The sequence below is a fragment of the Ascaphus truei genome, chromosome 4 (genome assembly GCF_040206685.1).
Source record: "Ascaphus truei isolate aAscTru1 chromosome 4, aAscTru1.hap1, whole genome shotgun sequence".
NCBI lineage: Eukaryota > Metazoa > Chordata > Amphibia > Anura > Ascaphidae > Ascaphus > Ascaphus truei.
Window position 1 is genome coordinate 213,949,556 of NC_134486.1, and position 22,821 is coordinate 213,972,376.

The following is a 22,821-nucleotide window of genomic DNA, read 5'->3' on the forward strand; positions in this document are numbered from 1 at the left end:
TACTTTGGATAAAAATGTAGCAGTTCATATAAATTAGACCAATCTTTATTCAAGTGTGAGTGGGAATCATGGATCAATGTTTCATTTTCTAATTGGCATTAGTTTGCGGAGTGTGCTGCTTCCGCTGTGTATGAAGATCAAGTAGCATCTGAGTTAAAAACAGAGCACAACCAGAACAGAAAAAATGTCATGATCAAGGAGTAATTGCCATAAAAAATATATTTATTTACTCACATGGATTACTATTGGTCGAAACGCACCCACACGCTTCGTGCCGTTGTGCTCTATCACACCTTGATGGAATGTAATGGCGTGAAACGCGTAGGTGCGTTTTCACCTGTAGTATCCATGTGAGTATATAAATAAATATATTTTTTATGGCAGTTACCCCTTGATCCTTGATTGTTTTTTGTTCTGGTTGTGCTCCGTTTTTCACTCAGATGCAACAGGTAAGTCAGTAGCCTTTAAGTGAGTTGCCCCTCTAAGAACTATTTGTGATATTGCCTAAGGAAGTTTGTTCCTTGTGCTGCATGATGTGGGGATCCTTGGGACTTCATTAGGCGCTTATTCCTCCCAGCATATCATAATTGGATTTATAACTTGGACAATATAAGGCAATCCGGACATTACATGATTTATATGTTTATGCTCATAAGGAGTCTGAGCACCATTCTACACTGGACTTTACCTTTTGATTAATGGCAATTGTACTGTATGTCAAGGCTTTTCAGTTAATATGCTCCTGATTTTGGTACAGTACTAATACATTGCATAGCTTTAATGTATTATATTTCTAAATGTATGGTTGATTTTTGCAAAAGGTCTATTTTAAACCATTGTTTCTATTTATAGGAAGGTGCTACTACATCTGGCGGAAAACGTTGGGTGTCACAGTGGGCAAGTCTAGCATCTAATCATACGGGACTGGACCAGGATAATGGGAGACTTGAATCTCTTGTGCATACTTCACTTGACAATGGTAATTCCTTAAATGCCATTTTGTGCTTTTAGGGGGAAAACACGTTTCTCATCATTATAATTGCTCACTAAGATAATTATATGCAAAAACAAGTGGTGTAACAAGTAAACAAGTGGCTCATTAGCATAATGTTAATGCTTTATCTTCAAATAACGCAGCCGTTATTCACACTTTGTCACTGAAATAGGTCTTTTGATAGAGCAATAAAGAGACTAATTTAGTAGGGAGTCAATTTACTTATATGTTACTGCTAAATAGATAAACCTATGCTCTATGTGATAAATACCTGCGGGAAATATATATATGTATGTATGTATGTCTTTATATAGTGCCATTTATGTACATAGCACGTCAAAGCAATGATACACGTGACATAATAATATAACACATAATGGGAATAAGCTCTTGAGGCATAAAAGTAACATTTGGAAAAAGGAGTCCCTGCAAAGAGCTTACAATCTAAGTGGTGAGTATGAAGAACATACAGACAGTAGGAGGGTGCTCTAGTAAGTGTGTCTGCAAGGGGTCAAGGTCGACGTCTGAGGTGTATAGTATCAGCCACGGAGCTACCCATACAGTATGCTTCATTAAAGAGGTGTGTTTTTAGATGGGCTTTAATGGTGGAGAGAGAGGGTGCTACTCAGATTTTGAGGGGAAGGGCATTCCAGAGGTGTGAGCAGTGAGTGAGAGGTTTTAGACGGCAGAGGGCTTTAGATACAAAAAGGTTAGACAGAAGCCATTCTTGAGCAGAACTCAATAGTCAGGATAGCGTATAGCGCGAAATTAGGGCTGAGATATATAATGAGGGGCAGAAAAGTGTATAGTGTTAAATTCAGTGGGAGAATTTTGTGTGATACATGATTTCATAGGAAGCCAGGAGAGGAATTTCAGCAGGAGAGAAGACTGCAACAGATTTAGGAGAAGGTAAAGTGATTCTAGCAGCAGCGTTTAGTATAGATTTAAGGGGAGACAGGTGAGAGGCAGGAAGGCTGTACAGTAGAAGGTTACAATAGTCGAGGTAGGAGAGAATGAGGGCGTGCAGTAGAGCGACAGAGAAAAGGGCAAATCTTTGCAATGTCACGGAGGAAAAAATTACCTGTGTAAGCTACATTGTGAATGTGGAGAATATGAGAGAAGAGACAAATATTTAAATCATTTTTTAAAATATATTTTAATGTGCATATTTTTTTTAGGTATTTTAGATCTGTTCCCGGTTATCTTTTCTTGTGGAGTGTAGGTTAATCTTTTTGGAGATATACAAATAAATGGACGCCCTACTAAATTGGTCTCCATAGCAAAGAAAGTCATTTTCAGTGTCTGGATGGGAGTAACGCCAGAGTTAGGTACGACTTAAATAATTTAGCATTATTTCTGGACATTAACCTTAACAGAGCTTAATGAATATAGAATGAATATAATATAGACTCTAACTAATTCGTTCATTTGCATCTCCTTTAGAATAACGGGCATTATAAATAATGCTATTCTTTTTAAGGGAGTAAAACCTTGATATTGTCCCGTTATTTGCTATTGTGAATACAGCGTTACTATTAACATACATTAACTTGGGTTAACCTCACCTACAATATATGAGCTTAGTAAATCTAGATCTTAGGGCCAGATGCACTGAGCTCCATTAATCAATTTAACCTAATGTTACGTTAACGTTAAGAGATGGAAGTTTGGGGCTTCAACAATCGGGGAGGGGGAGGGGGGGGGGAGAAATAATCGAAAAGGAGATAACTAGCCTCCTCAACTCCATTGATGACTCCCAAATCATCAAACTCTCTGACTGAGTACTTAATCCTACTCATCATCGTACTACCAATGGGCCTTTTCTCACCCACTGCTAAATTAAATTGCTTCGAATGGGTAAAAGATTGAAATCTATTTGCCTGCAAGTAACTCCAGCATACATTTTATATAAAGAAACGAAGAATGGAGCTAAGAAATACACCGTAATCAATCTAATCGTTAAAAGCCAATGATTATTTACACTTACAAGATGCCATCTCCATGCTTGAAGACAGTGAGAGGTTCTAGGGGTATGCACCATTCACGAATCTTACAGTAAATCCGAGTCTGCTTTTACACCTTCATTTGAACTATAAAGCAAAAAGCAGGATTTTCAGCGCTCGTGCTGCAGTTGTTTCGTTAGGAATAATCCCTGTGCTGCTCGTGCATGGAGCGTCTCCCCAGAGGCTCCCACTTCAGAGGTGATCCCCCCTCGAAGGGGGGGAGGACACCCTGAGAAACAGAGAAGAAATAAATGCACAAAAGCGCACAAGGGACAGGATTAGTATTAATTTATTAAAACAAACACATAAACAGCTGAGGGGATCCAACCCCTCCTCAGCTCAATGAATTAACTGCCCAGAAATGTAAACCATATATATGGTCTCTAAACATAGAATGCTCTAACACAGTAAAACATACACAACAAAAACACAATCAATGTAAAAATAATAAACAGAGAGAGTACTAACAGCCCAAGGGAGTTGAGATAAAAACCGCCATAGAGAGCTATAATACTGCTGACAGGGGGAAGCGAACACTCACACTGAGGCAGAGAAGGGGGACCTCTGATGGCCGTACAGGATCCGGATCACGGCATCAAAGGAAGATGGAAACAACCGCCTCTGGAGCCTCAGGCAAGCTCCGTTTCAGTCTCTCAGCAAACACGCGCAGGATGACCTGTCGTGACCTCTACGCGTTTCGCACCACGTGCTTCGTCAGGAGGTCACGTACAGCGTCATCTGCGCGTATTTGTAGGGAGAAGGGAATCAGTCAGGACGGCCCCCTTCCGACGCCAGACCCAATGCCCTGAACTATGTGCAAACATAGAAGTATTCATCAATCATGTCACAAAGAATCTGGTGAAACTTCCATGATGGCTTGCATCAACTACTCATAATTACTCATTGACTCACAATGAACAACTAGCTCTTAAGGAACAACAGGATGACCCCAATATTGTCATAAAATCATCTTACAAAAGGGGCAAGAGAATATGAGAATGCTCTCGGATATAAATTGTTACCAGATTCTAGACTCTGATCAAACTGTACGTTTTGTTAAGGATTTTATTACAATACTTATGAATGGCCTTGATCACATGGTCATTCCTAAATGCGTATACGACTATATCCTAGGCAGTACCCCACATATTGTGGCTTTCTACTGTCTCCACAAGGTGCATAAAGGAAAGATTCCCCCCTTCAGGACGACCAATCGTCTCTCTGGACGTAGGAACCTGACAGAAAACGCTAGACCCTTTGTTGACTTTGTAGACTGCCTTTGTACCTGCAGAACAACAAGGATGCACAAAGGAGACTTAACGGTGTCTCTGTCGACAACCATAAGCGCTTGGTCGGCCTTGATGTGGAGTCTCTGTACACAAACATTCCACATCATACAGGTATGGAGGCAGTATCCCATTTTCCACAAGCTAAGGGTACAAACTTCAACACACTATAAGTTTGTTCTACAACTGCTAGATTCCGTCTCATCACGTAACTATTTTCTCTTAACAACTGCATCTATCAACAGATCCAGGGTACAGCAAAGGGCAGCACTTTTTGACCCACATATGCTAATCTGTACATTGGCTGGTGGGAGAAAAATTTGGTTTTTGATGAATCAATGGAGGAGTATACTCAGTACATAGATCTTCGGTGTTGATATAAAACGACGATAGTCTAATCCTGTGACGTGGCTCTAAGATTAGCCTCCAATATTTCGTCGCTCTGCTCAACACTAATGATCTCAACTTGAGTGAAATTCAAACATAATCACTCAACTTCCTTGATCTAACCATTTAGCGAGAGAAAAAGGGTAACCTACGAACAAAAACTTTCCGCAAGAGCATTGCGACTAACGGTCTCCTAAGAGCCGATGCACACCACCCATTATACCTGGTCCATAACATACCAGTGGGACAGTTTTTGTGGATGTGCAGAAACTGTTCCACCGACCAGGATTTTGAGTAGCAAGCCACTCAAATTACCTTTCAGTTTATGGCAAGAGGTTATAGTAAAATCTGCATTAAAAATGCATACAAATGAGCAAAGTCTACCAAACACAATGAACTTCTTGCAATGAAATTCCAAAAGCACAATTACACAATCAATCTAAACTAATCAGATTTGTGGAGACATATAACAGATGGCATCATATGAATTCCATACTTCAAAAACACTGACATCTCCTAGATAAAAAAGGATCTCAGACAGGTCTTGAGACCAAACCAAACTATGGTCAGTAGGAGAGCCCATACCCTCAAAGGACTATCTAGTCCACAGTCACTTCACTTTTCCACCTATAATGACATGACTCCCCAATAAACCACAGGGGTCATTAAATGCAAAGCCTGTCCCTTTATGTTAGCATGAAAATATTTCTCAAACTGGAATAATACCAAGCAGAAGTAGAATCCCATGGGGGAAAGGTGAGTGATGCACTGCTGAAGAAAAGAATAAGGCTGTATTGCTCTTAAATGTATTGAAAATCTCGAGCACCCCTGCAGTAAGGTAATGCAGGGGTTAAACCAAACTATCTGGTTTGTTGAGGATAGAGAGAGTGGGTAAAGGGGGTAGTTGCCCCCCACGAGGGTAGTTAGGACTCCTGGGAGGGTTGCAGATGGGGTTAATCCCTTAATTTCCTTAGCGGTAGTGACCGCTAAGGTAATTAAAAGGGTCATCGCCTCCCACAAACCCCACGGGAGGCCTAACCACCCACCCTGGGGCAACTAACCCCTTCACCCACCGCCTCTATGGCCAACAACCCCCCCCCCCCCACCACCCACCACAGGAATGGGCAAATGCCCTATTCGCTAAATATGGCTACTATTGCTTTTGCCCATTGAAACATACAGTAAAATACAAATTACATGAATAAATGTTTTACTTACACCTGCCAGGATGAAGGCCTCCTCTTCTTTTTCATCTTCATTCTCACCGTCATTGAATAAACAAAGAGCTAATGCCCAACCATTTTAACACCAGTAACCCCCTTAATTACCTTCACAGTTACTACCTCTAAGGTAATAGACCCGAAAAGTCCCTCTCCAAACAAGAGAACAAGCTCTTTCCCCATATTTCCACAGCTACTCAATGTGAGTTAGCTGCAGTATGGAACCAGACTGGGACCCCCATATATCCAAAATAAGGAATGAAGTATGGTTAATATGCCATATGGAAAAGCTGACGGGTATCATGATTATTGCGTGGAGTTCCTAAGGGTGTGGCAGCCATGGTTGGTCTCCGCTAGTATCCAGGGTCTAAATGACCGTACAATTATGCTCAAGATACATGAACTCTGGTTGAAATTTGTATGAGTATACTGATGCTTCTTTTTTTTCTTCTTTATGTAGACTACTATATGGTGTAATGTCAGAACTATACTCTTCCACCCCCCCCCCCCTTTTTGTTCCCTGCAAGGGGGTCAAGGGGTTAAACTCCCTTTACAGGGCAGGAAACAGCACTTTTGTCGGGTTTCATGCAGGTGATATGTGAAACCCCTGATTGAGCAGGGTGTAAAAGGCAGGAAATAGCTGCTTTTCAGAGTCCCTGTTGGAGTCTGTTGAGGAACACAGACAACAGAGCTCCCACCCGCAGGTATCCAGGCTTGTTGACCAGAGGGTGTTGCCTGGCAACAATGGGGAACCAAAAGCCCCACATAGCAGAGAAGCCTGCACGAATAGGGCAAAAGACTTACTGGGAGCAGAAGGACTTTGCCACCTCTGCATCTTAAAGTGCCTTGAGAAATAGGAGACACCGGTCCAGAACACACAGATACGACTTTCTATATTGTTCCCTGGTCTTGGTACTATTGTCTTAATATATTTTGGGGTTTGTATCCAGCTTAGCTGGCGGCCCAGTTAGAAAGGGCCAGAGTAATTTTTATTTAGTTTTCCTAAAGGGAATAGGTGTTTGTTTTATAATTTCGTTTTGCTTAAAGGGACAGTGCACCTATTGTTAAGTTGTTTTTGTGGAGAATAAAACCACTCATTATTATGGTTTAGCCAGAAATGCATGTGTGGCCTCTTCTCTGACCTCGCCTACAGGCCGCTTCGTCACATATTGTGTAAGAAGTGGGATGCAGCGTATCCTGAGGTCGGCAGAAGAAACGCATGCAGAGGGCATCAGAATAAAGAGCCACAAATCCAGGCAGAAAGACGAGGATCACTGCGCTGGATAAAACAACAAAACCAGGCAGCACAACAGACGGTGACCCACAAGCGGTACTGATTCTGGTAGCAGAGAGAACAAAATGGTTACAGACATTGACCCACGAGAGATACTGATTCTGGGAGTGAAGTCTGCACCACCAGGTGTGTGAGGAGAAGAAAGAAAATTAAAAAAAAAAAACCCAGCAGGCTTTCAAAATGGCTGCGATGAAGCAGTGAAACAAATACTGATTGACCCACAAGCAGTACTGATTCTGGAAGTAAAGATTGCCACACCGCATAGGACTACCAGATGTGATTGGAGTATATGCAAGTAAAGTGTGAAAGAGTTGATGTGAAGCTGCGTTGAAGCAGGGAAACTAATACAGACGGTGACCTACGCGAGGTACTGATTCTGGAAGTAAATGCTGCCACACCGCATAGGACTACCAGAGATGATTGTAGTATATGCAGGAAAAGTGTGAAAAGGTGGATGAAAAGTTTTAACTGATGTTTTGCTGAAGTTCAGGCTGCACAGCAACCGCAAGATGCAACAGCAAAATGCCCATAATATGTATGGAGTGCGAGGACCCAGGGCACTCGGAAGAGGCGTGTCCTTACGTTCTTGAGTATGAAGAGTACCGGCAGTATGAGGAATATTGTCTCCAGCGACTGCAACAGGAAGCAACACGTGATGGGCGAGGAGAAGATTTAGAAGTTTTGAACAATGAAGGTGAGCACAGTACTGCTCATGCCTCAGAGCCTACCAAAACAAAGAAAAAAAAGAGTCAAAGGAAAGAAGTTCGCAACTGACAGCAGAAGTTACAGAAACGGTTAATGATGAGCCTGCGACATCAGGAAATCTCAATTCCGAAGGGAACCGAGATGTTTTGCAGCCTGTAGGGTCTGGCGGAATTTTCCTGGGAATGACAGAATATCCGGTGATGAAGGCGTGGATTCAAAAGGAGACAGCAAAGGAAAAAGAAGAGAAAAAGATTTATGATTCCTTGAGCCAGGTTAAAGATGCATTGCGAAGTGCCAAGCATGACTATGATCTCCTCCACGAACAGTTTGTTAAAGAGCAAGAAGCCAAGACTGAGCTACAGAGGGGTCTATCCGCAGTGATCGCCAAGTGTATAACTTTGGAGAAGACAAAGCATAACTTGAAGAGCGAGTTCCAGGACATGAGGACTAACATTATGCGGTCAAATGCAGCTGCTGCCACCAGGGATGAAGAGACAAAGGCTTAATTGGAAGTCTCTCAGAAGGAGATTCACCGTCTCACCGCAGCGCTGAATTTATATGATTACGCCCTTGAAGAGGTTGGGCAAACTATTGTGACTGTAAAAGAAGAGAAGAAAAAACCTACAAGAGAAGGTTTCAGAGTTGACTGACCAGGTCAGTGAAGGAAATGTGAAGAAACAATTGGCCCTGGAAAATCTAGAAGTGCAGCAAGCACTGCAGAAGGCAGAGAGTGTACTGCAAGAAGAACGTGTCTTCTTGGCGCAGCGCACACAATCAGAACACGAGCTGCAGAGCCAGCTGCAAGGTCTGTGTACGAGTCTGCAGGAGGCCAAGGAGAAACAAGCAGATGCTGAGGAGAAGCCGCAAGTCCTACAGGAGCGTCTGAGTACCCAGTTTATTCCCTCAGAGCAGCATGAGGAGCTGAAGGCCATACTGAGCATAACCAGAGCATTTCTGGAGGAGGAGCTTAGAAGCCAGGTAACTCTGTATGAGAGGGAGCATGAGGCGGTTCAGAAACTAGAGCTGGAGGAGCAGAGAGGCTGCTCCATCCCCAAAAGGCAGTATGCCCAGGAGAAAGAGGTGTGGAAAACTGAAGCTGCTGCGACCCTAGTGACGAAATTGACAGAGCTGCAAAATATGATGGAGACATTGATGCAAACTTGGAGCAAGCGCAGGAAAGAGGTGGTGGCTCTAACAGAAGAATTGCAAGATCAAGCTGAATTTTTCAAAAATAAAATGGAACAGCTCTGAAGACATTGGAGGTCAAAGATAAAAGAGATTACAAAACTTAGAGACACTTGGGGTACAGAAGAAGTCAATGGAAAAGATGGCAATAGAATTCCAGGATGTATGCAAGAAACAGAAGTCTCTCGTTGATGAACTAAACTTGCTGCAGAGAGAAAAAAGCATTCTAACACTGCAGAAATATTACAGAGCTCTTATCCAAGGAAGGATGGAGAGAGAAAGGTATCTGTGCAAACGCTCTGCGACTGTCATCATACTGACTGCCAACACAGGGATGAAGGCATGTCAGCAATATCGCCAGAATTAAAGCAGCCGGCATTTTTCAGTCAATTGAGAGAATGCAACAGCAAAGAAAAAACAAAAAAGAAGAAAGCGCAGGACCCTCATAGTGCAGTAAATAAAATAATCTTTCTCCCTCCAGCAGAAAAGAAAGATTTCCCAAAAGCTGCCGGTCTTTTTCGCCTTCACAATTCCTGCCACCATCTTGAAGAAGGCGAAAAAGACCGGCAGCTTTTGGGAAATCTCTCTTTTCTGCTGGAGGGAGAAAGACCTGGTCTTTCTCCCTCCAGCAGAAAAGAGACATTTCCCAAAAGCTGACAGTCTTTTTTGCCTTCACAATACCTGCCACCATCTTGAAGAACCAGATTAGCTATTCTTTTCCTTGGCTTCTGCTAACCTGCCAACACAAAAGTGTCTAGCCGGTGTATCGAGTGACTTGGTGTGGAGACAAGCAGTGCCCAGGAGATTATTATCCGAGGAGGAAACCCTTGATCTCGTGCAGCAGTTTTGGGAGCGTCTGTCCTTTACTGGTTATTATACCTACATGCTCATTTTATCTTTTATTCTGAATTCACATACATTACCTTACTTATAAATTGATTATTTTATTTACTGCACTATGAGGGTCCTGCGCTTTCTTCTTTTTTGTTTCTCTATTTAGCTGGTCTTACCTTGACCCCAGGTTCTGTAATGTTTATTTAGTTTCCCTAAAGGGAATAGGTGTTTGTTTTATGATCTGGTTTTGCTTAAAGGGACAGTGCACCTAATGTTCAGTTGTTTTTGTGGAGAATAAAACCACTCATTATTATGGTTTACCCAGAAATGCATGTGTGATCTCGCCTGCAGACCGCTCTGTCACACCCCCCATCCTCAATTTTTTTTCTGTAATCCCTCCTCTTTGTTGTACCCCACCCTCCCTGCAAAAAAAAAAAACAATAATGAAAATTGAATTTAAAAAAAAATCCTGCTGCAACCCTTCCCAACAGGCCTATTTGCCCGCCCTGGGGCAACTACAGTACACCCTTCATCCACCCCATTAAAATACCAGTTACCTATTAATTACCTTAGCGGTTGTAACCACTAAGGAAATTAAGGGGTTACTGGTGTTTTAATGGTTGGGCATCGGCCCTTTCTTTATTTAATGACAGTGAGGAAAACGAGGACGGCCTTCATCCTGGCAGGTGTAAGTAAAACATTTATTTATGTACTGTAATTTATATTTTATTGTATGTTTGAATGGACAAAAGTGCTAGTAGCCATATTTGGTAGTTGCCTTAGGGTGGGAGGTTAGGCCTCCTGGGTGGGTAGCAGGAGGGATTAGCCCCTTAATTACCGTACAGGTTACTGTGGCGAGATACTTGTGCACAAAAATGGAGAACACACTTGGAAAGATGGAATTGGAATTAATTAACTTAAATATACTTTGCATATCAAAATAAGCAGATATCTCAGTTGTGTTCCTTTATGTGTACAGGTGTGTCTCCACGTGTTGTATAGAGGTTTGTTTACTGTGGTATATAAGCAACTATTCCCCCTCAAATCCATATTTCAGGGTCTGAATGGGAGTAACACCATTTTTGGGAAAGGTAGACGTTATGTGAGAGTCATGTTTTGCGAAACTAACCGAATGCAGTGTTAATTTAACTTGTCGTTAAGCCTATGTTAATGAGTTAAACAATGGTTGTTATTTTCACATATAATTACATTTGTAGATATGCTTTAAACTCAGGGAATATAACGTCTGTTACTAATTTTAGTAACCTGATGTTTTTTTCCTTGATTTAACATAGCGTATTGTATCTGGCCCTTAGAGCCTTATACCACCATCTGCTGACAAAAAGCTGTTGAATGCATTTAAAATCTGATAACTTGCTGTCAGGTATTGTTACATTGTACAATATTGTGTGTTTTAATTTTTTTCACTGCATGCTTCAAAGCATCAAAATAAACAATTGAATCAATTGTTGAAGATTAATTTTCAACTAATAACATTTAAGCTTCAGAAAAATTTATAATAAGAAAAATACAATAATACTGACGTTCATTGAAGCAAAGTGAAGATATACTGTATAACATTATATCATTTTGTGAATTATAGAAATAACAAGGTAAATAAAGGAGAGCACCACTACATCTGTGCTCAGTTCTGTAATCTAAATTCTAATCGACAAAAATACAGCTTTCCTGAATTTACTGTAGTTCTTAACCTCATTTTGTCAGATAAAAATTAGATTACAGGAATTATACATTTTTCTTATACCTTGGACATATTTCGTTTTTCCCTAGAGAAAGGAAATCAGTGCAATTTGGGTTATGCTTCTACAGTAATTTATTACAGTGTGTAATGTGGGTAATGTATAGAACCCTAAAGTTGTATTGGTAAAGGACAAGTATATTGAGCTACTATGATTTAATTTCTAATCTTTTCTTTTTTTAATATCCAGACATCAGTGAATCTGGAATGTCAATTAGAAGTAGTGGATCAGCAACATCGATAACTAGCCAGAATGATCGTAAAAGAAGAACTTTACCACAAGTTCCAAAAGAAGAAACTAAACGAGAAGTTTCTAGAACTAAGATTTCTCATCACAGATCAGAGGTAGGAGAAAAACAAGATACAGAACTACAGGAGAAAGAAACACCTATTTGTGTATCCAAGAAAGAAAAACAATGTTTGTTAGAAACCAAAGGTGTGGCTAAGATGGGTAGACCTGTTAATGGTGGTTCTTTAAAAGTAGAAGGTGATTTCACAGTCTATTCCCAACCAAGCAAATACCAAGGCTCAGCAAAAGAAAAAGATGACACTGTTTTGGCAATCTCTATGGTAAAGCAAGGTATATCTAAAACTCAGCAGCACGAACAGAAAGAGAAAAATCAGTGGACACCTAGTCAATTATCGACCACTAAGCACATTTCTGTCCAAACCAGCAAAGTTAAAGAGAAGTCACCAAGGCAAAGTCCTTGTATTTCACAGAAACCTCTAGAAACGATTTCTAGCCACACTACACATAAAACAGAGGTAAAAAAGAAAACTGAAGATGTTTCAAAGAGCCATATCTTGAAATGTGTTGAAGCTGATAAAAAGGAAAATGCAAAACCACTAGTGAGGCAAGGTAGCTTCACTATAGACAAGCCAAGTACAAATGTGCCGATAGAACTTATTCCACGTATCAATAAACAGTCTGGATCATCTCCAACCTTGGCTTTTACATCTATAAATAAAATAAGAGAGAGAAGCGACTCTGTAGACACTGACTGTAGCATGGATACTACACTCCTTTTGAAAGACACTGAAGCAGTCATGGCTTTTCTTGAGGCCAAACTGCGGGATGAAAGCAAAACCGATGAAGGCCCAGAAACACCCAGCTATACCCAAGACAATTCAATATCACCTGAATCAGATGTTGATACAGCTAGCACCATTAGCCTTGTTGCTGGCGATGCAGATAGAAAGTGTCCACAAAAGCGAAAGAGCTTCAGCAGTCTTTACAAAGAGAGATCCTCAACTACTTCACCTTCCAGAGATCTTCCAAAATCCTCTGCATCACTTGGTAGGGAGAAGATTGAAAAGAAAACAAAAAGTCGTGTTCCTGAAGTTGGAACTAGAACTGATACCCGTACAGTATTGCAGACGAGTGGAAGAGTTAGACAGCCATCTCTAGATTTAACCGATGATGATCAAACGTCTAGCTTACCTCATTCTGCCATCTCCGATATTGTATCATCTGATCAAGAAACTTATTCTGGAAAGGGTTTTGCAAAAAGTCACTTTAGCACAACCGATGAGCTATTGCATTCTAAATCGAACAAAGCCAAAGCTACTGCATCAACAACTGTTGCAGCCAATAGATCAATCACTCTTCCGAGGCCTCGTCCGACAAGAACCTCACTGTTGCGTAGATCACGTTTAGGCGAGGCCTCAGATTTTGAAGTTGGGGATGCAGATAAATCATCTGTTGCCTCTGAAGTATCAACAACTAGTTCAACATCAAAACCACCTACTGGTAAAAAATCTTTCTCAAGAATTGATTTACTTGCTCAACCACGCAGAACAAGACTTGGTTCTTTATCAGCACGCAGTGACTCTGAAGCAACAATATCAAGAAATCCTGCCTCTGCTCGTACTCAAGAGTCTGTACTTAGAAGTGGAGTAAAAACTTCCCCAGCAAGCGAAGGTAAAGGTTCACCAAGAGCCAGAGCTAGCAGCATTTCTCGTCTATCAGATGCTAAAACTAAAATGATTGCAGCAACACACAGCTCTCCACCAGGTATGTGTAGTATAATTGTTTGATGCAAATATAATTGAAGATTTGTTTAGAAGTTGTGATACATTTTAGTGGGTCAAAAAGAGTTCTGATGGGATTAGTCTGTATAAAGCTGTCTTAACCGCAGTGGTCTCATGTTCATATGTACTAAAGATGCGAAGTTATGAAAACTCAGCAGAAGCCATTACACTTAAGAAGAACTCATAGATGTAATAATTATCTTAATTGTTCATTAAAGCATAATTCCCCCCCAGAAAACTATGACATATTTATTATGCCCCCTAAGCATGTCTTGCTCTTTATAAATTTATAAAAAAAATATATAAATGTTAGTGCTAAAAATGTGGATTTTCTTAATCTAGCATCAGTGGTCTAAAGTTACCATGGTAATTTTAGCTTGAACTGGGTTATGGGGAGATCTACAGTTTGACCTCCCCGGACACTTAATATGTGAAACATATTTATCTACTGATATACAGTAACATATAAATATAGCAACAGATTTTACAAATACATCAGTGTTGGAAAGGGCAGAAAGAGATCTCTTCAAGTAAAAAAAATGATCAATGCACATTGCTACTTTGAGCATTGAGCATTATTTTACCCATGGATGACACATAATAACCTGGTGTCAGTGTGTTTCCATAGGATTCAGTTACAGGGATTATGCAGAATATCACTGCATATCGCACCAGAGGGGAACCTTGAAAGATCTATCATAAATTTACATCACTCAAAGTGGATACCAGAACTTTAGTACTGTTATATAAAAGATTGTGTACTTCAAAAATGAATTAAGTGAACAAAAATAAAAGATTGCAAATCCTAATGTTTCATCCAAGTTTTTTTTAGGTATTTTTTTTCTAGTCGTCCCCCCCTCCCCTGTTATTTTGGAAAATGTAAATAACATCAATGATAATGTTGAATTTCTTAATTATGAATCGGTGTTAGATGGAGAGACAGGAATTCTCAAAGTAATATTCCACATGGAAGTTGAGCTCTTTCTAGATGCAGAAAGAAGGATGTGGTGATTGTCTAGGACGTTTGGCCGCAGCCAAAATACCGCTGGAATTCTGCTGGCAGGAATTGTCGCAGGACATTTCGCTTTGATGTCCACCACGCCCAACAGCCCGCTCAGACAAACCAAGTCTGATAAGTGCATGTTTAAATGTCCTGTGCAGGACCATTGCACTACCTGGCTTGTCGGAGCGTGTAGACTAAGATGCCCCGACGTGCCATCTTTAAATGTCCCATGCAGGACATTTAAAGGTGGCGCATTGGAGCAGCCAGTCTAGGCAGTGTTGTGGTCCCGCTCAGGTAATTTATACATGCACTGATCAGACCTAGCTTGTCGTAGCGGGCGGTCGGGCGAGGCAGACTAGCTTGTCGGGTCAGGCACGCAGTGAAATGTCCAGCGTCGAGCTGCTCTGCGACGACGTGTCCTGGCGGTGGAACACTGGGGAGATTTTGGTTGCGGGCCGCGGCCAAATGTCCCATTTCATGTGGTGATGCTAGCTTTGAGATAAGACATAACTATATTACTTCTACAGTGTACAGTTGTGAGTTGTTATGTCTCAAGAAGGACACAAACAAAGTACAAGTGGTACTAGGAAGTACAATTTAGTGAATCAGAAAAATGAAGTACTGCCAATATCATAGCAGGAAGATAGGTCATGCCAAAGAGACAAATTTCTCTCTTTAAAAATGATGCACCGTGGGATACCATTTTTCAGTAACCGAAAATACTGACACAAAGATCCTATTACAAACAGACAATGTGGCCCATGACTTTACACTGAATGTAAGAAGTAGACCGTTTATTGTTGTTTTGTGCTTAAAGCAGCAGTCCTTGGGGATCACCATTATTTTACTTTTAAGAGATCTCCTCTTGCCCTTTCCAATGCAGATGTAAACAAAATAAAAACAGATGCTCCGTTCAGGAGGTAAAAGTGGTTGAAATATTGGGCTGATTCTACAATATATGTGCCGACGTGTCCGATTGGGCCATTTTCTACATACAGATGTAGCAAGACTTACTTTACTCTAATCAGCGCTGCGGGCGAAAAAGCAAGCGGCTGTGGCTCTTAGGGAAAGTGTCTGCTGCGATCACGCTGTAGGGGGCTCATGCTTCCAGATGGGACTTCCTGCAGCATTCATCCATCCAGGCCGCTATCGTTGGGGTCGCGGGACCACAAGCTGTCGCAGCAATGCGAACGGTAAGCTTTGCTACATCTGCCTATACAATCACACCTAAGGCCCACCTGCACTAAGCTCTGTTAGGCTATTTAACCGAATGTGAATATAACGCCTATCCGCTAAATGGAATAACCCACCGTGAACCCAGTGTTACTGCTTGAAATAACATATGGTTACAATTTTTCAGACCTCCGTGCTAATGATATGCAAAAGAGGGGGTTCCCAGAGAGAGAGAGACCTAATATACTAGAGTCCCAAGGGACTTCTATACCTTCCCACACACCTTTATACAATATGTGAAAAGATACCTATGCACAAAAAGTAACTCCATATATTGTATAAAGGTGTGTTCAGGTAGGTATATAAGGATATTAAAATATGATTCCATTGTGACTTTTCATAGTGTTGTGTTGAAAGTGTTTCCTTTATGTTTTTCTGTGGGCTAGTTTTTTTGAGGGAAGATGTGTGCTACCAGGAGTTTAAATATTTACAACTTTTGGGTAGTGCTTTCGCCATATTTAAAGTAAGTAAGTTTATCCATGATCCATGATCTAATCCATGATCTTTTGGTATAACCTGGAATGCTGCTGTAATATATTTTGCAGTCATGAAGTTACATAGTTGTTCCTCAGACAGAAATCTTTTTTTCGTTTTAATATACACAAAGGTTTATATCCAAATAATGTAATAGTTGTATGACTAAACTAGGTGTACAATAATCAAATTGAGTTTGACAAACTATTTTATACGCAGACCATTTCCAGCTTCTTCCTGAGCCAGATCCTGAGGTTGAACCTTGGAGTGGTAGAGTACTTAACATTATTTATTTTCCTACTGTAACACTTCACATCTCATAAATCTTTAATATGCACAGTATAAGAATCTAAATATTGTACAGTGTAAGAATCCAGTTAAACTAAAATATTTTAGTTAAGGCTGCCATGGTGTTAAGTAAAAGTGTTGAAAATCGTAAAACATAGCATTGCTATTCTGCATTTCTAAAACATGCAAAGTTCTGGGGCTATATTTTTATGCTACCGTATGATTCACACAAATATATAATAGCATTATACAATGAAATAAGCATGCTTCTATGTTTATCACCATTTGGATGTAAAATTATGGCAATGTAACAAACTATTCTAATTTGAGATGAGTTTAATAAACACGTGTGATGAATTAAAAGGCTCTCGGCAAATTACTGTGATTACTAATCACTGTACAAGAATAATCTGCATTGCTCAACCAAGTTTCATCTTTCTCTATATTTTTACTTGCACAAGGTTCTTTTTAGTTTTTAAGGTGTTCGTACATTAACACTACATGCGTTGGTTTGCTTAAGACTTGGTGTGGCTATTGTCTTATGTGTGCAGTGTTGTGTTCTGGAATCTATAGGTTTTTTTCCCCATATGCTGTTTAAAAGAATATAATTAGTCTTTCCTCTTCTCCCCACAACACATAAACCATGATTAGTGAATTCCCGATGGAGGCGCATTCCTCTAGAGTATGCTTCCACTTCTGAAGATGAATTTGGATCTAACCGTAACTCTCCTAAACATACTCGGCTACGTGCATCTCCAGCGATTAAGAACCCACGGTTACAGGCCACTGGAACTAACCCCATGATCGCAACACCATCAGCAACCTTACATACCTCAACATTTAAACATAGAGTTAAAGAACAAGAAGATTACATCCGTGACTGGACTGCTCATCGGGAAGAAATAGCAAGGTAAGATGGTAGGGATTGTTTGAAGTACACAAGTGGTTATGGGGTTGATCTCTCTCCTTTCTCATTTTTCCTTTCCTATATCTCCACACTTCATTTTCTTTGTTTTTGCAGGAAGCTTGGCTGTACTAGACCCTACTAATTAAGGAAAAATACTGTGTAGCGATGTTTCCCCTATCCTCTGGGAGATTTGCCCTGCTACCAGGTGTGTAGTGCTGGTACCTGCTGGCTTACAGGATACTGAGTTGTCCGCCGATGGTGTTGGGGACATCAGGACAGGATTCTGGGGTAGATGATGGGTCTTTATCTCATTGGTGTCAGCGCCTCCATCTCTTGCAGGCTCCAGGGATGTGAAGGCAATCCCTGCAGGAGAACTCACACTACTACCCCCTGATAGATTGCACTCACAAGGCAGGAGTATATTTTATAAACAGCAACTTCTTTATTGCAACAGGCATTATATACAGCATACCATGAACACTGCATACACTAGGCCTCCAGCCTCCGGATGGTCCCTGCACTCCCACCCCTGGCCATGGGCACCAAGGGTGGACCTTGCTCTTCCCTGACTCTCTATTACAGTCAGAGGTATGGTACTCACCCCCACTCTCCAAGGGGAGGGGACAGAAGGTGACAGCCCTGACCACCTCTGTTGTGATACCAGTCTCTCTCAAGAGGGAGAGACAACTGCCTAAATTTACATGTGCAGCCCCTCATGTACCGAGGGGGAAGGTCCAAGTTCTGAGCCCCTTATTGGGCAGAACACAGGCCTTAGCCCACCTCCTCCCCTGTCACTAAAGGAAGCTGCTGCTGGTGGGGAAAACCCTGGATTGGTCCTGACACTACCTGCACTGTTACCAGGGCCTGTGTGTCAGGTGGGGCAGATTAGTTGCCAAAACAGGTATGGCTACACTCTCCCCCTGATGGAAATCCAATGCCACACCTGGAGCCAAATTTAGTGGTACTATCCTTTAGATGAACAACCTGCAAATACATAATAATAATTTATTAACACACTCAGTATTTGGCAGTTAATCTCATACACCTTAAACAGTGATGAAGTATTACTGGTTACTCCCAACATGGAGAACCTTATACCCCCTCAATAATAGTGAGAAGGATCAGGCTTTTTATCAAGCTACCTGTGTAATCAGGAACCGTTACCGAGAACATCCTCTTAGGGTTTCTTTCGGACAGGTACTCTACCCTGTCCATGTAAATAGATCTGCCCACTCACCATACCCCCATTAGATATGTGATCATATCTTCTGATTGGAAGACAGAATGTCAGCATTTAGATCTGACATGCCCTTACGGCATCCTCTAGCCATTGGTCCCTGTTTTTCTCAATCTCCTGCATAATGGGCTCAGGAACATATGGATTCTCAAACCCATGTGATTGTCAGTACCTTTTGAATCACTAATCTCTCAGCCCTGCTGATTTTGGTCAATTTACGGCTGCAGGCCTGTCCTGGTAATACCCAGAATAAAGGTTTCTGAGTGGGCTTTTCGTTGAAGTTAATAACTAACCCAGTGGGTTCTATAACACTTGATCTCCTGTTCTCTTCTCCTTATAACTTCGGCAGTCTCATCTGCGGAGAACACTCCTTCTTCCCACCAATGGTCAACTATATCCCCACTGATGAGTAGGAACCTGGTCCTGTGCGTATAAGGGACGTACCCCTGGAACATAGGGTCCCACCAAGGCAATACCCGTGCTGCAGGTACAGCCTGTGCCACAGAATAAGACTCAGAGGTCACCTTTGATGAATACCCCTGATATTTCAGACTTAAAGGAAAGCAGTTGACCCTCCCCCAAAAGCGGATCCTACTGGTGGCAGAAATCTCGCCATCTGACCCCTCCTCAGAGTCAACCCAATCTCTCCTGTCTTGAGAGGGTCTGAAGGTCTTCTTACTCTTCCTGGCTTGGGATGTAGTTTTCTTTGGCCCAGCAGCAGTTTGTGGGGCGTCAAGGGTTAACGGGGGTTAAGGCCTTGGGTTTCTTAATGTCTAGGTAAGAGTCCACTGTCTTAGTCCTACCCAGGCCGGCTACGGTCTGCACCATTAAAGTGTCCTGATCCGCAGGAATCTTACGGCCTCTGCCCCTTTCTTGGCCATAGTACCTTTCAATCTCAAGGTTAGAGAGGGCGGTACTCACCGGAGCGGGTATAGTTGGTTCCTCGTCCGCCCCGGCGGTCGCCTCCAGGAGGACAGAATCTGCCTGTCTTGCGAAATCCGTATAGATGTCTTCATCCTCCTCCCATACCGGAAGTACATTGACATCCAGTCTCACCGGAAGGATGCTGCTGTCCTCGCCGCCAGAGAAGGTGCCGGCCGGTACCTCCTCACCGGAAGAATCCGTCGGAGCCTGAAGAGAGTAAGGGAGAAGATCCTCACCGCTCCACTGGTTCTCTGGATCGGACACAGGTACAGCCATCGCCTCGTTGGGAGCCATCACGACCGTGGCTCTCCGCTGCTCGGGCCGCACCAATGCTCACCATGATGTCATTGTTGGTGTCGACTCCGCTGTCGCTCAGCACCACAGGTGAGTGGTTCCTTCACAGCATCTTTGATCGGATACACCGGCTGGCGCATCACCACAGACACTCGACCGCTGCTGCCATTCGATGAGGGTAGAGACACATCTGCGGGGGAAAGGTATCAGAGCATCTCTCATTCACTGGCGGCTATTAGCAGGCAGCGGTCCCGCTCCTGTGCCAACAGCAGTAGCGGCCCCTACTCTCCCCGGGCAGTCACCTTACCCGGTGTTTTTGGTGTCGGTTCCGGCTTTGGAACCATGGCACACGGGGCCCCTGGAGCGTCCGCTCCCGAGGCCTTAGTCTTTCCTTTCTTTCGGGATGCCATTGGCAATTGCATCGGCGATTTTAGGGAAAAGGACCCACACCGAGGGCAGGTTGCTGTCAAGCTGACGTCTCCGTCAGGGAAGTCGCATCGCGGACAGATGCACTTCAAAAAGCGCTCCCAGTCTACCTCCTCTACCAGGAAGCCTGGTGGATCTCAGAGTTGGGGCACATTGTAGAAGGGCAGAACTTCGACTGCAAACTGAGCCAATCACCGTGCAGATAAGCGCAACCTCAGCTTTCGCGCCGAGCCACTCACTTTTCAGGGCGTGGCTTAGCTTAGAGCCAGGCCCTGCACAATTTCTGCAGGGAAAACCCTGCAACTTTCTGCAAATCCTCCATGTGGTCCCCGATTTTGGCGGGAAACCACTCCTTAAGCTGCTGCAACACATGGATAGCTGAGTATATACCCCAGGCTAGGCAAAACTCCCTCCATTATGCTGCACACAATAACCGTCCAAATTGAGTACTATTTGGTTCCCTGTGCATCAGCTGCTAGCAGTACAGTGGTAGTTCCTAAAACAGAGGTTCTTGGCACGCGCGATTCGACCACCCCTCCTCAGACACTACCCAGCAGTACCTTAACGCCACCCTGTCTGCCCTGACACTGCAGTCCCCTTTCAAAAGTTTCTGGGCCCCAGGCAACCAAAACACCCTCTCCAGGCGTCCTACATGTATCCGTCCTCAGGGTGACTTAGAACAACAGCAATTGCAATCTGCTTCCATACAGTTTACCCTTTAGGTCAGCTCAAGCTGCAGCTCCCTGGCGGGGAAGTTGGGCCCCTGTTATGGTAGGCAGGAGTCCGCTACACCTGGCCTCCCATCCTTCTGCAGTACTCACTTTGGAAGCATACCTTCTGGCTTACAGGATACTAAGTTGTCTGGCGATGGTGTTGGGGACATCAGGACAGGATCCTGGGGTAGATGATGGGTCTTTATCTCGCTGGTGTCAGCGCCTCCATCTCTTGCAGGCTCCAGGGATGTGAAGGCAATCCCTGCAGGAGAACTCACACTAATCCCCCCTCATAGATTGCACTCACGAGGCAGGAATATATTTTATAAACAGCAGCTTCTTTATTTCAACAGGCAGAATACACAGCATATCATGAACACTGCATACACTAGGCCTCCAGCCTCCGGATGGTCTCTGGACTCCCACCCGTCGCCTTGGGCACCAAGGGCGGTCCTTGCTCTTCCCTGACTCCCTATTAGAGTCAGAGGTATGGTAGTCACCCCCCACTCCCCAAGGGGATGGGACAGAAGGTGACAGAGCCCTGAACACCTCTGCTGTGATACCAGTCTCTCTCAAGAGGGAGAGACAACTGCCTAAATTTACATGTGCAGCCCCTTAAGTACTGAGGGGGAAAGTCCAAGGTCTGGGCCCCTTATTGGGCAGAACACAGGCCTTAGCCCACCTTCTCCCCTGTCACTCAAGGGAGCTGCTGCTGATGGGGAAAACCCTGGATTGGTCCTGACACTGTCTGCACTGTTACCAGGGCCTGTGTGTTAGGGAGGGCAGATTAGTAGCCAAAACAGGCATGGCTACAACTGTAAGAACTAGCATTTTAGGGTACAGTACAGCTGTGGTTACGTTAAAAACTATGGCCCACATTCACTAAAGTCGGCTATGCAGTTGCACGTGGGCAAACTTTGTTTGTATCCGCATGCTGCAAAACAGAATTGCAATTATTTCCATGTATGTAAAAGAGCAATAGCACAATACTGAATGTTTTTAATTAGATGAAGTGCCATTTTATATGTCTGACTGTTATGTGCATGTTGTCATATATCTAATGTGTATACATTAAAAAAAAATTAAATTAATCAGTTCTGTACTATGAGAAAATACCTGTAGCATTTTAAAAAAAAAAAGCAACTCTGAAATGACATTTTTAATGTAGTATAATGTAACGAGCATTTTTATTTTCTATAGCAACCATTTACAAAGTCACATCCCCTCCCTCTTCTGAAACAGGCTCTGGCACACCCCTTTTTTAGCCGTGCCCTCTCTCAAGCAGTGCACCAATTGTATCTAGTGTCTGCCTGGTCACATTATCATCCCTACAGAACTTAGCATTTTTGGTCTTCGTCTGCTGCACTGACAGTCATTTAGTGAACCCTCTAGCCAAAGCTTTGCCAGTCAATCACAGGAGAACAGATCGATCGGCAACCTAGCTAATTACTTATCATTGTGTGGATTGTATTGCTGCACATATTAATGAAGGGGGGGAGGGGGGCGTCAGTTTGGACTGCTGCTTTAAGCTCTATTTCAGGAATCTAGAAGCATTTCTGAAAAGGTAACTGAGTCACGTGTGGAGTATCACAGATCCGCCCTTGCCTTGTGTCATTTCAAGCAC

At 42.7% G+C, this 22,821-nt stretch overlaps 1 protein-coding gene across 2 annotated transcripts in view; it reads left to right on the plus strand.

The window, feature by feature from the left end:
* CEP170 (centrosomal protein 170) overlaps window positions 1-22,821 on the plus strand; it is a 233,486-nt gene that overhangs the window by 126,993 nt on the left and 83,672 nt on the right. For both annotated transcript variants that reach the window (XM_075596838.1, XM_075596837.1), the window contains 3 exons: window positions 853-979; window positions 11,858-13,681; window positions 17,348-17,606. In XM_075596838.1, the coding sequence (XP_075452953.1) occupies window positions 853-979; window positions 11,858-13,681; window positions 17,348-17,606 (2,210 nt within the window). The remainder of the gene's footprint in view (window positions 1-852; window positions 980-11,857; window positions 13,682-17,347; window positions 17,607-22,821) is intronic.